General features: G+C 46.9%; 1 protein-coding gene across 1 annotated transcript; it reads right to left on the bottom strand.

The window, feature by feature from the left end:
• Positions 1-12,288: 12,288 nt before the first annotated feature.
• On the bottom strand, positions 12,289-14,699 carry LOC124678127 (probable monogalactosyldiacylglycerol synthase 2, chloroplastic). Its single transcript, XM_047214051.1, has 8 exons — positions 14,397-14,699; positions 14,069-14,241; positions 13,814-13,975; positions 13,576-13,717; positions 13,281-13,505; positions 13,056-13,118; positions 12,872-12,946; positions 12,289-12,549 (listed from the first exon to the last, which is right to left on the bottom strand). Exons 1-8 carry the CDS (start codon positions 14,697-14,699, stop codon positions 12,289-12,291), a joined length of 1,404 nt encoding a protein of 467 aa, XP_047070007.1.
• Between the last annotated feature and the right edge of the window lie 2,650 nt (positions 14,700-17,349).

A 17,349-nucleotide genomic window follows, 5' to 3' on the forward strand; every position in this document is an offset into this window, starting at 1 on the left:
CATTGTTTCTCTAACCTTAGTTTCATAATCGTCGAGTACTTTTCGGCTGAAACCTTCGAGATCTACTTGCACTCTACTTCCAACTAAACCCTAGTCTACAACCCGTAGGCATTGATAAGTTAATACCTTGTCAGGCATGACCATGCACATACATGATATGATGAGTATAGTGAGATTTAATTGGGCATTACGACAAAGTACATAGACCGCTATCCAGCATGCATCTATGCCTAAAAAGTCCACCTTCAGGTTATCATCCGAACCCCTTCCAGTATTAAGTTGCAAACAACGGACAATTGCATTAAGTATGGTGCGTAATGTAATCAATAACTACATCCTTGGACATAGCATCAATGTTTTATCCCTAGTGGCAACAACACATCCACAACCTTAGAACTTTCTGTCACTGTCCCAGATTTAATGGAGGCATGAACCCACTATCGAGCATAAACAACACATAGGTAATAGATTGATAATCAACATAACATAGTATTCTCTATCCATCAGATCCCAACAAACACAACATATAGCATTACAGATAGATGATCTTGATCATGTTAGGCAGCTCACAAGATCCGACAATGAAGCACATGAGGAGAAGACGACCATCTAGCTACTGCTATGGACCCATAGTCCAGGGGTGAACTACTCACTCATCACTCCGGGAGGCGACCATGGCGGTGAAGAGTCCTCCGGGAGATGATTCCCCTCTCCGGCAGGGTGCCGGAGGCGATCTCCTGAATCCCCCGAGATGGGATTGGCGGCGGCGGCGTCTCTGTAAGGTTTTCCGTATCGTGGCTCTCGGTACTGGATGTTTCGCGACGAAAACTATATGTAGGCGGAAGGGCAGCCTCGGAGGGGTCATGAGGGCCCCACACGCCAGGGCCGCGCGGCCAGCACCTGGGCCGCGCCGCCCTGTTGTGGCGGCGCCTCGTGGCCCCACTTCGTCTCTCCCTCGGACTTCTGGAAGCTTCGTGCAAAAATAGGCCCCTGGGCGTTGATTTCGTCCAATTCCGAGAATATTTCCTTACTAGGATTTCTGAAACCAAAAACAGCAGAAAACAAGCAATCGGCTCTTCGGCATCTCGTTAATAGGTTAGTGCCGGAAAATGCATAAATATGACATAAAGTATGCATAAAACATGTAGATATCATCAATAATGTGGCATGGAACATAAGAAATTATCGATACGTCGGAGACGTATCAATAGCCAATGGACTAACTACTAACCGTGAGAAGGGAGGAATTTGTGGAGGTCTCATCGCCTCTCGCTTATTAGCTATGCATGGTGTAGAACCTCACCATCTTGATATTCAACTTCCCATAGAGAAACTTGACATAGTATCCATGATTAAACATGAATTTGTTTCTGATTCATCTAATTTAGGTAACCTGTTTTACAAGATAACATTTTACAAGAAAGCTTGGAGGATAACTAAGAAGACTGAAAAATTAGTATGATTGCCTGCACTTGTTCTATTTAACCTTGATTCCAGGGAGAATTGGTCAATCACGGAAGGTGCACTTAATGCATACATAGAGGGAGGAGGCCATCGCGCAAGAGACAACACGGAGGAGACCGAGGAACACCTCGATTCGTCATCCGATGCAGCGAGTTCTTCGCATCAAGTTGGGCATGAGGAGCCTCCACGCTTTTCTTCTGCATCGGGACCTTATTATGACTACGCCATGTATGATCCACCGGCGTGGAACCCAGACTCTCGCTGGGGTTGATCTCCACTTAGGCCAAAAGCCTAAGCTTGGGGGGAGGTATACCGGCATCACTCATTCTTTGCATATTATGGTTGCTGGATACTTGTACATACTTTTTTTTAGTTTCGTTGAGTGGTTTTCTAATGAGAGGGAGATGATATTTGGGGAAGTGCTGCCTGAAAACAGATTCTGGACTGTTACCGAAAAAATTCTCAAAAATAGCCAGAACGATATTTTACGAAGCCAATTTTTGTGCATGTTCCCCAGGTTGTTATCTAACTTTCATTAGTTGAACACTTTTCGATTTGAGCAGTGGCAGAATTTCTTAAAAATCGAGTACTCGTATCTGCTTGTCAAGTTTGACGAATTTCTGCTGCTTTGTGTTTATGTGACTTTTCTAGTTTGCCATTTCTTGTTTTTGCTTTGTTTCTTTCCCAAAACACAAAAAGACCAAAAATATTTCTGTTGTTTCTCTTCACCATTTTTTTATTTTGCTTTCTTGCATTTGTTTCGCTTTATTTGCTATTGCTAGTTTGCTATAAGAAAACCCAAAAAGATTTTGCTTTGTTCGCTTGCTTCTTTTTATTCTTGTTCTCAAATTCGAAAACACCAAAAATATTTGCTGTTCTTCTTTGGTTTGTAAAGTTCATTATGAGTTCAATGGTCTTCGGTGGCTGGAGCGTGGTTTTCATTTCATATTATCCAAGCTACACAAGTGAAAGGCAATAATGACGATATTCGACAATCTGATTGTGGTGAGAGGCTGGTATGAACTCTATTTGTTTTCATTTTTGTACATATACTCATCCATGTGAGCATGCTTAGTTGGTTCATGTGAGGTATATGTCATTTAAGAAAGTCTAGTAGTTCATGATCTCTCATGTTTAGCTCCAATTTATTAATATGAGTAGCATGTCATGGATGTTTGCTTGCATTGTTTTATTCATAAATAGGTATGATATTGTAGTATCCTCCTCTGAATAATTCGTTTGAATTAACTTGGCACATGCTCACGCATGCATATGACTGAACAAAAGTCAATTAAGCCTCGATGATTTACATTGCTTCAGAATTCTTGTATCACTTTTATGCCTCAGTTAATTTATTTTGTCACAAGCATGATTATGACGATTCATTGCTCTCTTGATTGTCGCTTCCCGATCTATTGCTAGCCTTCACTTGTACTGAGCGGGAACGCTGCTCGTGCTTCCAAACACATGAAAACCAAGTTATTCCAAAGTGTCCACCATAAATACCTATGCATGGCATTTCAAACCATTCCAAGTAAATTCTCATGCGCTACCTTTAAACCTTCAAAATGCTTCTCAATTTGTGTTAATGTTTCATAGCTCATGAGGAAGTATGTGGTGTTTAACTTTCAACCTTGTCATTTACTCTTGAAGGACTTTCATATGGACTAGTGGCACATCCGCTTATCCAATAATTTTGCAAAAAGAGCTGGCAATGGGGTTCCCAGCCCCGATTAATCAAACTTTACTAATAATTCTCTTCACATGTTTTGCTCTGATTCATCGATAAGCAACTTAATTTTGCAAATAGATACTCCTCCATGGTATGTGATTGATGGAAGGAACCCGAGGATTCGGTTAGCCATGGCTTGTGTAAGCAAAGGTTGGGGGAGTGTCACCCATAATAAAACTAAAATACGTGTGTAAACAAAAGAGAAGAGGGATGATCTACCTTGCTGGTAGAGATAACGTCCTTCATGGGAGCCGCTCTTGAAAGTCCGGTTGGCGAGGTAGTTGGTGTACCCATTACCATTCGTTGACAACAACAAACACCTCTCAAAACAATTTTACTCCTGTTTTAAAAATGAAAAGCTCTAGCGCATGTTAATCCCTGCTTCCCTCTGCGAAGGGTCAATCTTTTACTTTTATGTTGTGTCTCCATCCTTTCTTTGAGCACTTTCTTGAGAGCACAACTGTCATTCTTAGTATAATATGCTTGTCCCAAAATGTGATTAATTGTGGTATAACTTTGATGCTTTTATCTTTGACAATCACTATTTCTAGTCTTTCTATGAACTTCGAGAGGTGCCCGAGCATTTATGTTTTGCTGATCAAATATGGGAAAGCGAGATACCACTCTATCATACTCTTTTATGAACATTGCAATCCTGCTTATATACATGATTCATGATGCTTATTATTAATTGTTGGTACCTTTCCATGATTGACACAGCTATTAGATGATCTTATTTGCATGTATCTTATTATGAACTGCCTAAGTGTTAGCCATAGCATGAGAATATTTACATCATATGAACAAATGTGTTCGTGAAAGTTCTTTTATCGCTCGGTTGTTAATCGAATTGCTTGAGGACAAGCAATAAGCTAAGCTTGGGGGAGTTGATACGTCCAAAACGTATCTACTTTCCCGAACACTTTTTCTATTGTTTTGCCTCTAATTTGTGTATTTTGGATACAACTAAGACGGACTAACGCTGTTTTCGCAGAACTGTTCGGTGTCTCGTTTTTGTGCAGAAATCCAACTTTCGGGAAAATCCTCGGAATTTATGCAGAAGGTCCTATTTTCCCGGAATATTGGCGGAGCCGAAGGGCGAGCCGGTGGGGGCCCGAGGGCCCCACACACTAGGCCGGCGCGGCCCAGGAGGGGCCCGCGCGGCCCTAGTGTGTGGCGGCCTCGGCTGGCCCCCGACGCCCTCCTTCGGACTACTTATTGCCTTCGACCTAAAAACGCACGGGAGGAAGTCGAAGTCGCCAGAAACCCTCCAGAACGCCGCCACATCGCGAAACTCCGTCTCGGGAGCCAGAAGTCTCCGTTCTGGCACTCCGGCGGGACGGGGAATTGGAGGAGATCATCGCCACCATCACCACCGACGCCTCTCCATCGACCAGCCATGTTTCCCCCATCCATGTGTGAGTAATTCCCCCGCTGTAGGCTGAAGGGGATGGTAGGGATTGGATGAGATTGGTCATGTAATAGTATAAGATTGTTAGGGCATAGTGCCTAGTGTCCGTAATTGATACTTTGATGATATTGTTGCAACTTGTTATGCTTAATGCTTGTCACTAGGGCCCGAGTGCCATGATCTCAGATCTGAACATGTTATTATTTCATCATGATATTCATTGTTTATGGTCTTAACTGCAAGTTGTATACACATGTCGCTGTCCGGAACCAATGGCCCCGAAGTGACAGAAATCGGGACAACTGGAGGGGATGGTAGTGATGTGAGGATCACATGTGTTCACGGAGTGTTAATGCTTTGCTCCGGTACTCTATTAAAAGGAGTACCTTAATATCCGAGTAGATTCCCTTGAGGCCCGGCTGCCACCGGCTGGTAGGACAAAAGATGTTGTGCAAGTTTCTCATTGCGAGCACGTACGACTATAATTGGAACACATGCCTATTGATTGCTTTGTACTTGGACACCGTTTTATTATTATCTCGCAAATGCCCCGCTTGATTGTTACATGAGTTTCTCTCATCCATGCAACGCCTCGTTATCCGTCCCCGTGCCTACAATATTTTAATCCTGCTGTTTACTATAATCACTACTGCTGTCTCTCGTTACTCTGCTGCTGTTATTTCACTATCGCTACTGCTATAAAGCTGTTACCTACTGATAAACTCTTGCGAGCAAGTCTCGTTTCCAGGTGCAGCTGAATTGACAACTCCGCTGTTAAGGCTTTCAAGTATTCTTTGTCTCCCCTTGTGTCGAATCAATAAATTGGGTTTTACTTCCCGCGAAGACTGTTGCGATCCCCTATACTTGTGGGTCATCACCCCATCACGGCGCCAACCAAACCGGAGGCAAGTACTACAAGCGCATCCTCGATTCCTTCAACGAGAAGAAGAACTATGGTGAGTACGCCACCATCAACATGAACCAGAACGAGGGATCCCTCTCCATTGGAACATGATCAAGGCGGCGTGTAGCAAGTTTCATGGCTACTATGAGAAGATTAAGAACCGGAAGGAGAGCGGTAAGACGATGGTGGATTGGGTATGATCTACGCCCATTAGATGATCCATCTTGTTCATAATGCATTATAGTGTATGTATTAGATGATCCATCTTGTTTTGCATCATGTATTGTTAGATGCTCAACGCCCTCGAGATGTAAAAGTTCAAAAATGAGGACAAAGACTTCCCCTTCATGCATTGCTTCAACAAGCTCCAAGGTTGCAAGAAATGGGACGACCTCTGTCTCACTCTAAACAAGGACAGGGTAGAAGGGCCGGTCGATCCAGTCGGCGCCTCCACCAGGCGCCCCATTGGCAACAAGAAGGCCAAGGCCGAGAGGAATGCGGCGCCGGTATTGGCCGCCATGGAAGCCTCCCTCGAGAAGATGATAACCTCATTCTCGGTGGAGAATAAGGAAGCGGCTGAGAGGGCCACCGTCCTGTGGAAGGAAATCCTCGACAAGCAAGACATGAAGATCAAGTTGGAGACGGAGACGGTGGAGACGGCGAAGATGGAAGCTCACGCCGCTGCCATGAAGGCCACCAACGAAGCGACGCAGCTGTCGTTGGCCAAGATGTCTCAAGAATCCAAGATCTTGATGGCCGACTGATACGTCTCCGATGTATCGATAATTTCTTATGTTCCATGCCACATTATTGATGATATCTACATGTTTTATGCATACTTTATGTCATATTTATGCATTTTCCGGCACTAACCTATTGACGAGATGCCGAAGTGCCAGTTCTCGTTTTCTGCTGTTTTTGGTTTCAGAAATCCTAGTAAGGAAATATTCTCGGAATTGGACGAAATCAACGCCCAGGGTCCTATTTTTGCACGAAGCTTCCAGAAGACCGAGGGGGAAAGGAAGTGGGGCCACGAGGCGCCGCCACAACAGGGCGGCGCGGCCCAGGCCCTGGCCGCGCGGCCCTGGTGTGTGGGGCCCTGGTGTGGCCCCCCGCGTTGCCCTTCCGCCTACTTAAGGTCTCCGTCGCGAAAACCCTACCACGTTCGACGAAACCAGAGAAAACCTTCCAGAGCCGCAGCCATCGCGAAGCCAAGATCTGGGGGACAGGAGTCTCTGTTCCGGCACGCTGCCGGGATGGGGAAGTGCCCCCGGAAGGCTCCTCCATCGACACCACCGCCATCTTCATCAACGCTGCTGTCTCCCATGAGGAGGGAGTAGTTCTCCATCGAGGCTCGGGACCGTACCGGTAGCTATGTGGTTCATCTCTCTCCTATGTGCTTCAATACAATAATCTCATGAGCTGCCTTACATGATTGAGATTCATATGATGATGCTTGTAATCTAGATGTCATTATGCTAGTCAAGTGGATTTTACTTATGTGATCTCCGGAGACTCCTTGTCCCACGTGTGTAAAGGTGACAAGTGTGTGCACCGTGTGGGTCTCTTAGGCTATATTTCACGGAATACTTATTCACCGTTATGAATGGCATAGTGAAGTGCTTATTTATATCTCTTTATGATTGCAATGTGTTTTGTATCACAATATATCCGTGTGCTACTCTAGTGATGTTATTAAAGTAGTTTATTCCTCCTGCACGGTGTAATGGTGACGAGTGTGTGCATCGGTAGTACTTGGCGTAGGCTATGATTGTGATCTCTTGTAGATTATGAAGTTAACTATTGCTATGATGGTATTGATGTGATCTATGCCTCCTTTCGTAGTGTGAAGGTGACAGAGTGCATGCTATGTTAGTACTTGGTTTGGTTATGTTGATCTGTCATGCACTCTAAGGTTATTTAAACATGAACATTGAATATTGTGGAGCTTGTTAACTCCGGCATTGAGGGTTCGTGTAATCCTACACGATTAGTGGTGTTCATCATCCAACAAGAGAGTGTAGAGTCTAGCATCTATTTATTTATTCTGTTATGTGATCAAAGTTGAGAGTGTCCACTAGTGAAAGTATGATCCCTAGGCCTTGTTCCTAAATATCTGCTATCGCTGTTTGTTTACTCGTTTTACTCGCATCTATACTTCCTGCAATATTATTACCATCAACCACACACCAGTCCCGGACAAGCAAAGCACTTTTCTCGGTGCCGTTGCTACCGCTTATATTTATTCATACCACCTGTATTTCACTATCTCTTCGCCGAACTAGTGCACCTATTAGGTGTGTTGGGGACACAAGAGACTTCTTGCTTTGTGGTTGCAGGGTTGCTTGAGAGGGATATCTTTGACCTCTTCCTCCCTGAGATCGATAAACCTTGGGTGATCCACTTAAGGGAACCTTGCTGCTGTTCTACAAACCTCTGCTCTTGGAGGCCCAACACTGTCTACAAGAATAGAAGCACCCGTAGACATCACCGACATGGAGAAGATGGACCTGTTGGCGCGGGCGTGGCACGAGATGTACCACGAGCGCATTGGCCAAGAGGTGCTGGCGGCGCGAGTTGCGTCGGCGTCTCCCCGGGCACCTTCGACGTTCATATCTCCAACGGCACCCTCCACATTCATGTCTCCGCCGGCACCGTCGATGTTCATGCCTCCCCCGGCGACCGTGGATCCTGTTGCAGCGACGATTCTGCCGCCGGGGCTCGCCGACGATGAGGCAGTCGTCGAGGTTGAGCCGCCCCTGACCCCGTTCATCTGATCAGTTGGCTTGGAAGCTGAAGTTTCTTTTTGCAGCCGGAGACAACGATTCGGTGGTCGTATGTTGTCCCAAACATCATATTCAAAAACCTATTAGAATTTGGTTGCCGTGTGTTGGCTCAAACTTCAGTTTTCAATTCAAATAATCTATTGGGGTTGTCGTATGGGGCGCGCCAGTGTGGGAGCAGCTCCCCCAAATGGAGGATGTTGTGCCGCCGCGCCCCATACGATAGTGCCGGTGCCCCTGCCGGCTGAAAGGACATGGAGCCCCCATGTGTGGTTTTGGTAATTGATGACAATCCCTACAGACTAATGGTTGTATTGAGACTCTCTCTTAGGTAGTGTCCATAGGCAATGCTTGAGCCATATGTTGGTCTTAAGGTTGCAAGATGATGAAGATCGAGTTCGACGAAGAAGACGGTGTCGAAGAAGGAAGGAGACGGTATAGAAGATGAAGAGGGATGAAGACGGTGTAGAAGATGGATAAAGACGATGGCGTGTATGTTGCAAGAAGACGGTGGCATGTACAAGGTTGAAGAGGTATGAAGACGGAGCGTGCCGGCTCGAGTGGAACGCGCAAGGTCAAGGTGTGTGCTCGGTAGGATAGATGGTCGCATCATCGGAGAGAGCTCAAACATTGCATGCATTGCATCGTATTTCTTGGTTGTTATTAGTTCTTATCCATGAGATGTTTTAGAGCTTGTGTTCATTCTCATGACAAGCTCTAACTCATCGGAAATGGATTCCGGATGCATCTCATGTTGCGTGTTCGAGTTGGATGATTTTCCCGGTTTACCATATTGAGAGGTTGCACCTCTTGTTTCCACAGAAAATCATCCCCCTTTTGTTCCATAGAAAATCATCCTCCTTTGTAGGGATAGCTCTTGTCTTCCTCTTTCCAACAAAATTGGTTTCATCCCAATCGGAGTTCCCAATCTTCAGTTATTGCATTTCTTGTTTAGCAATTCTAGCATGCCCGGTAGTACCGGTACCAATAATGGTAGTTCCGCTATCACTACTGGTACCGATCACTAGGACCGCTCTAACATTACAAATGGAAAGGTCTGCAGTAGGTAGTGCGGTACTTTTACGTTACCTCAAGCGGTAGTCAAAACTTACCCGAAGCACTGAGCTGGGCTTATCTTTTCCACGAAAATTCCAATATGACCAACTCGTGCATAAACTCCAATAAACTTTTGAGGTGAAAAATTATAGGAAGATCCCACAGGCTGTGGGTGGTGACTGCGCCACAGCCGTTGTGGCCTATGGGCCGGCGGTATAAACCCCACGACCACCAAGCACTACTAAAGAACAAACAATTCCCAAGGCGGCCTCCTCTTCAAGTTGATCCCCTCCCTCCCCCTCCTTCTATATAAAGAGCGAAGCCCTTCCCTCGAGGCCATCCCATTCTCGTGATTAAAGGCCTCTCTCTCTTTCTCTCTATTTCTCTCTCTCTCTCTCTCTCTCTCTCTCTCTCTCTCTCTCTCTCTCTCTCTCTCTCTCTCTCTCTATCTCATGGAGCTTCTCCACATAGATGTCGATCATAAGGCTGCACCACTCTTGCCATTAGCGTGACATCCTGGATGGCTGAACGCCGATGGATAGAATCATGTATGCGTCGATGCCAGTAGAGGGATCAACCCTTTGATCCTAGGAGTGACAAGGAGTAATCCTTGCGGCTTGAAGGGATACGTCTAGCTACGGAGACCACCGCATTTAGAATCTTCATCGAACTCTTTCACAATTTTCTTTTTGAGTTTCAGCCAAGATACAATCTTGTTCATGCATCTTCATAGATAGATCTTGAGTGGTTCGTGTAGAGGCATTTTTTACTATATATATACACGACCCAACATTCGTGATCGTTACGGATATGTTGCGTACGCTTTCTTGTAGAAAAGGAATCACCGGGAAGAAAAGTTCCGAACACAAAGGAGTTAGCCAAAAGAAAATGAGGCAATCAAGTGAAGTAGGTTGGATATTCCGTACTTTTGGGCTAGAGGCTCTACATACTTGGGGCGGAGACTAGGCTTCTAGGGGCCAGAGATTCCGGCTCGGGATTTTCCTATTCTTGCAAAAGGTGGGAATCCGGGCTTAATGATCTAATATTCCTCGTAAATTGGCCAAATTGTCGCAAATGAAGTTAAATCAACACATATGAACACAAATCAATGGATGGAAACCAAAAACAATTCAATAGTTTAAGAAATCAATGCAAAATAATTTGGGACTTTTTTCTGTGATTCCTCAAATAAAAAATTGTTGGAATTAGGGGAGCTCAACGTTGACAAATCTGTGGCAACCTAAGGATCTTGATACCATATGATGAGGGTGAATCATAGGGTTGGCCAGAGCTCACGGATATGTGCGCGCGCACACACAAAAAACTAGACGAAGAACACACATAGAGGAAAGCAAATAAACTCAAATAGCCGATACAAATCCAGCTTTTTGCTCTCAGTGACCTGGAGCTAGGGATATAAAGCGGCGCTTATGAGGGATGATCTAAACTAGCCTTTGTAATTTTAAGGAGGGCATACATTCAGAGCAGTTTGCAGGCTTATGCGACACACCGTTTGCAACCCTACCCAGAACCATCACCCCATTAAAATCACTTGAGGAGAGACCACACGATAGTACTACTGAATTGAGAGATGGGTAAGAACTCGATAGAATCACTCTTGGAGAGAGAGAGAGAGTGAGTAGAAACTTAAGTAGAATCCGGACCGCGGGAGTGAGCAAGCACTATACTAGAATAGCCACAAGAGAGAGAGAGAGAGAGACCAAATTCATAAAAAGGGTTTGGGATACAACTCAATAGATTCAATCGAAGGAGATGGGTCTTGGTTTCCCAAGTGGGTGGTAAGAGCACATGCTCAAGTCTAATGTGATCTCATTCGAAGGTTTACAAGTGAGGGTAGGGGCATATATATAGCCAACGATGAAATAGGGGTAGCTTGGGTATTAAAAGAGAAATTTTTGGGGTTTTATGGGCCTTGCCCAGTTTCCATGCATGCAGGACATTCACTTAGACCAGAGATTCCGGTGTAGTACGCCGAGACTCTGATCCTAGCACTTAGGTCGGAGACTCCAGATAGAATATATGGACTCAAATCTCCGGGTTCATCTTTGTCGTTTACCCAACTTTCATCACTAAGTCGGAATTCCTCGAGGTGGAGACTCCCTTAGAGGCGGAGACTCTTGTGTTGTGAGGCGGAGACTCCGTCGTTGTGACTCCGGTATAGGCACATTTTGTTCCTTCTTCTTACTCTTCTTATTTTTCATAGCTTCCTCTCCATGGATGTGGTGCCTTGCTTGGATGGATGTAGTTCTTGAGATTTATACGTAATAACACATAACTTCACCTTTTCTTGTATTGCTTTGGCTCCTGGTCATGGGCCCACTTGGGGAGCATCGTCCATAAGGCAGGCTGTATCGGAACTTTATACCCTTATCGTCTCCGCGCTTGACGATATGAATCTTTAGTTCGGCCTACAAACGATAGTTGGGGTGTCGGGCAATGGGGTAGGGGGAGGCGGAGAGCCCACTCATCATGTCATATCAGACGATTACATCCTATCATCTGCCTCCGAGATGAGTACTTCTTAACATCCCACTATCGAGCGATGGAGCAGCACTAAAAAAGTTACTTTCTGAGATAATACCTACGAAATTCGATAAAAGAAATGAAATAGATTTTCACATTACTTACCAAATAGTCCAATACAAAGGCCAACATATGTGGCCCATCCAGTTAGCTACAGAGTTATATAGGCCTTCTATAGAAAGATCATTGAAACTACAAGATGCCACAATTTACTTTTCCTATGAATTAACTTGGGATTAACTTATTACATTGACATATATGAACGTACAACTAGCTAGTCCAAGGCGAAAGAATGCGAATCCTATATATACAGGTTGAGCAGGCAGCCGAGCACTCGCGAAGTCTGAAGGCATATCCACTTGACAGAGATTATTCTGTAAAAGGTTCCTCGCATTCATATATGGTATGAGAATGATGAGGTCAAGGAGTAGGGGACCCGGGTTAAAGCAGCAGGTTGCTGCTGGAGCTTGTGGATGTCCTTGATGATGTCGAACACTGCTTCCGGCTGCGCTAGCTTGAGCGCGTTGTGTGAGTACATCTTGAGGTCTTCGGCTTCCGTGCTGAACCATCGGGCAACTTGTCTTGCAGCTTCCCTTGGGTCGTTGCAGAACAAGCCGGCGCCGTTGTTGACGACGTAAGGCACGTTTCCAACTTCCTGAATGATAAAAGGAAGTGCGGATATTCAGTTCCATTTGATATCTAGTTCCCGACTTCCTTAATGATAAAAGGAAGTGCGAGCTATAGCTAGAGACATACTAGTAGTTGGTAAGATCTGTGTGAGTGGATCACTAGTTAGTGACAATAGCAACAAGTTGTCACTCTCGGATGACCTACCTAATAGCAAAGTAATCAGCACCGATAATTGAGCTAGTTCAGATTGTCAAAGTGTCTAGTTCTAGTAAATAAATCCCTTTTAATAGGAATCTTATAATCGGGCAACTCTATATAAATAATAGTGGCACAAAGCATATATAGACCTGTCCAGGGATGAAGTCATTGAGAATAACTGGAAGCCCTCTGATCAAGGCTTCTGCAATTGTACCAGGACCAGCCTGTACAAATACGACATAACTCCATCAGGTAAATTCCTTTCCAATTAATCAACAGCCAAAAGAAAAGAAAAAATTGAGATGGAAAGCTTATTGGCAAGAGGGAAGAAACCTTAGTGATGATGCAATCACAAGCGCCCATCCATTTCTCCATCTGCTTTTCGAACCGCCTAATCTGAAGACAAGACACTCGAAAGGTCAGTCGGCACCAAAGTGTATACTGTATAGTGTGATGGGGAGCATCCACCTGAAATGCGCATCTAAGTAGGCATCACCCTCGCTAGATTCGGCATATGCAAGCTCTCAAAAAATAAAGATTCGGCATATGAAATGGTACCTTGACCGGGACCTTCCACGTCAGGCACTGCAGGGTGGACCACAGCGCCTGGTTCCGGCCACATACGACCACGATCTGCCCGACCGGCCGGCGTCTCCGGTGATCGTAGAGCTCTTCGCCGAGGGCCATTGCTGTCTCCTCCACTGGACCCATCCCCTCGCCGCCTCCCATCAGCAGAACGGCAGGTAGTTCAGGGTGCATATCAAGTTCTTCCCTCAGTTCTTCCTGTCAACCAAACCTGGCTAGTTGAGCTAATGGCCCAGGCAATGCAAGCATGCGAAGCTCACTGACCGACCTTGTCGAGCACGGCGCGGCAGAAGGACGGCCTGATCGGCAGGCCGTACACACGGATTTGGGATGGCTGGAGCCCTCGGATGAGTGCCCTCTTAGCCACCTCGGCCGAGGGGCAGTAGCACCTTGTCACGCCCTGGTGGAACCTGTCAAGTTCAGACGACTCCATCTCCTGATCAATCAAGAGTTGGAAAAACAATGGACGCCCCAATCTGCACCATGCCGGGAGGCCGGGAGGTTACCATGTTGGGTGGCATGTGTTGAGGTCGGTGATGACAGTGAAGAACGGAATCTTGGCCTGGAGGCTCTGCCACTTGAGCACCCATAGTGGGATGTGCTGCATGAGGGGGTGTACGCTGATGATCACGTCCGGCTTGTACTTCATGATCCCGGCCACCACCTCACTGAAATGGAAACAAATTATCAACAATAACAACGGGCACAATCTGGTCGTGCATTGTCAATGTTGAATTAATCCACCGTGCTGGGGTTCGTACTTGGCGTAGAAGTAGGCCAGTGCGGCGAGATACATGCCGTGAACCCAGCGCGGAGCGGTACCATGGAAGGCCACCTTCCAGAGCCGGACATGGCGGATCATGAACTTGTACGACCGCTCCATGTCGTTCAGCGGCCAGCCGCCGTACTCTTTCCCCAAATCCCTGACGAACACCTGCTCTAAGCAAATCAGATTTGGCAGAACCAACATTGATGTCCCTGACGAACACCTGCACTAAGCTGAAATATTGACAACGAAATTGAAGCCGTAACTTGGGACTTGGGAGAGGAAAGGATTAAGGATGGATGGGGGGCATGCAAGGGGCGGACCTGGTAGGCGTCGCCGTACTCGAGACGGAAGGCGTCGCGGAGGGCCTCGGCGGAGGCGCGGTGGCCGCCACCGGTGTCGCTCATCAGGATGAGCACGTTCCTCGCCTTCTTCCCGCCGTCGGTCCCGAAGAGGGATACGCTCCCAGTGGTTTCGGAGAGCGCGGCGGCGAGGCCGTCGCTGGGAATCCCGCCTCCCGCGTCGCCGTCGTAGAAGGCGCAGCGGAGGGGCTTGTACAGCTCGCGGCGCCCGCCAAGCACGGCATCGCGTATAGAGCGGCGGTGACTGCCGACCGAGATCACCATGTCTTCTTTGCTCCTGGTGTACGGCGCCTGCCAAGCTTCGCAATTTGGCGTAGGAGAGAAGGTGGCGAGGAAGCCATAAGGTATATACTCTTGGCTCTGGTGATGCTCGTTTAGATACTGGATGATGCCTCGTGGGTTGCTGCGAAACCATGTAGCGACTGATTTTATGAGCATCGAAATGGTAGAAAAATTGTGCAAAACAATAAAGCTAGAAATATGTATAAATAGTACCCCCCATCCCATGAAAATTATCTAAAAAAAATTCTAAATTTAGATATATCTACAGTTAGATACATTTAAATTTTGATAAATTTTCGACATTGTTCATTGGAGGGAAGGAGTAAATAAATATAGGAGAAGGTAACACTTTGGGTCACAGATCGCCCACCCATTAATATCAAATTACAGCCCCAAAAATTGTCACTTACTCATCCGGCATAATATTGTTCTTCAAAATTTGCCATTCCTTCATCCGGCATATTAAGAGCATCTCCAGCCGCGTCCCCCAAAGCGTCCCCAAAGGGATTTGGGGCGCGCCGGACAAAAAATGAATTCCAGCCGCTTCCCCCAAAGCTCATTTTTGTCCGGCGCGCCCCGATACGGTGTCCGGCGTCCCGAGCCCGTCCCCGTCCCACAGGGAACGCACCGGGGAGGCCGGACACACCGAAAAGCGAGGCGGGAAGTGGCGGGGCTGACTCGTCAGCGGCTCAATAAATTTTAACCTAACCGTCGCCTACCTCACGACGGAAGTTATTGGCGCGCAGCGACGGTGCAGTTCCCGCAGCGACGGTGCAGTTCCCGCAGAGCCGCAGCGACGCGTCCCGTCGCGCCTAGCTCTGCGTGCCGGCGTTAATGAGCGCCACCGCTCCTCCGCCTCCCTCCGGCCTATAAAAGGGCCGCCTCCCATCGTCCTTCTCACACACAAACCCTAGCGCCTCTCTCCCAAACCCTAGCCGCCACCATCTCAAAAAGACTCGACGCTATGTCTGGTAGAGGCGGAGGCCGACCTCGCGGCCGTGGTCGTGGTCGTGGCCGCGGCAGAGGTGAACGCTCGCCGTCGGCTCCCACGCCGTCGGCTTCATCGTCGGAGATGGACGTGGAGCCGGACGTGCTGTTCGAGTTCGTCCTCGTCCTCAAGGGCGACCCGCGCGGCATCCAGAGGCTGCCGGACTCCTTCGCCGACTACGTCGCCGGCGACGACCGCCCGCGCACGATGCATCTGCGGGAGGCTGCGTGCGGCTACTACCGGTGGATCGTCGACGTGATCTACGACGCTCGCAGCAAGATGTACCTCAACATCGGCTGGGAGAAGTTTGCGCGGCAACACAGCCTCGAAGCCGGCTTCATCCTCCTGTTCTCCTACTTCGGCGACAGGGACATGAGCATCAAGGTCTTCGATGAGACGCGCTGCCGCCGGGACTACCACGGTGACAACACCGACGAGGAGGACGACTGAGTGTTGTTTCTTCGCAGCGAACACGTGCACGGAAGTTTCTGGATGTTCGCCTCATCGGTAGAACCAACAAGGGCACCATCCTCCCGCTGGATTTTCCGAGTTTAGGTGACTCGGGTGTGCCCTCGAGTGTTCTTTCTTAGCAGCGAACACAGGAAACCTTCGATGCACGGCCTAGTTAGGTTTAGTTTCTTTGCAAAATTTTATATTTATGTCCACGACGGTTCAAACTATGTATTAGTTTGTGGAAAACCATGTTCCAAAATGTATCTTCGTGTAAACCACGTTCCAAATTATGTATTAGTTTGTGGAAATTGAAATAAAAATATCAAAAAAAGTATTTTAAATGTTTGGGGGAGGCGTTTGGGGGACGCGGCTGGGGAGCGACGTCCCCCAAAGGCGGCACGAACAAAACACGTCCCCCAAACGCTCAATCCGGCGCGGTTTGGGGGACGCTTTGGGGGACGCTCTAAATCTAGGAATATGAAGTTCTTCAAAGAATAAATCCACCTTTTGAAGAAGTGATTCTCACGAATACATTCTTAGTCGTTGCAGGTCATTCATTGTTGGATTGACATTAGACATAACATTAGGATGTCTAGGTTCTTGCAAATAGCATGACAATATATTTGTACTTTCAAATAAACACAAAACCAAATGTTTCAAAAAATAATACTAAGAATCCATCATGGTTAACTTTCTTTCCATCCCTTTTGCCCAATTGCAGCCCATGGTTGCTTTAGATGTCCCTGTGTCAATCTGTTGCCTGCTCTATACCACAAGCCAATCCGCGACGGACAAAGGTGTCACAGCGGAGCGGGCCTGGTGGGTTCTAGGCCAGCACAAAGTCGCCATGGATCTATGATGCACTTCCCTAACCGTCAGGCGGTCCATCTGTGACGCGAGGTTCGCCACGGTCGTACAAACCATCAGCAACACGTCTCTATGACGGATTTTGCACATTCGCTGACGAACTAAAATCGTTATGAACTAGCGAATTGTTTGTAGTGACACATATTGAAGTTCCACAAATATTATGTCAGTGATGAATTGTTTGTGTCCACTACAACTTGAAAAGAGAGTAGACAAGTGAAGCCATGAACCCATGTTCATTTTAAATCATTAGAAACACCTTTCCAACACTATTACCACACTCTACATTTACCACAGTTATTCATCCGAAAAAACCAAAAATAC

This window comes from Lolium rigidum, chromosome 7 (assembly GCF_022539505.1).
Source record: "Lolium rigidum isolate FL_2022 chromosome 7, APGP_CSIRO_Lrig_0.1, whole genome shotgun sequence".
NCBI lineage: Eukaryota > Viridiplantae > Streptophyta > Magnoliopsida > Poales > Poaceae > Lolium > Lolium rigidum.

Bases quoted from the DNA above. Each gene is read 5' to 3' on its own strand.
- LOC124678127 (XM_047214051.1), bottom strand. From the start codon at position 14,699: ATGGTGATCTCGGTCGGCAGTCACCGCCGCTCTATACGCGATGCCGTG. The intron at 13,976-14,068 runs GTACGAACCCCA...TTTCCATTTCAG, and splicing joins CTGGCCTACTTCTACGCCAA to TGAGGTGGTGGCCGGGATCA. The intron at 13,119-13,280 runs GTACCATTTCAT...TCTTGTCTTCAG, and splicing joins CGTGGAAGGTCCCGGTCAAG to ATTAGGCGGTTCGAAAAGCA.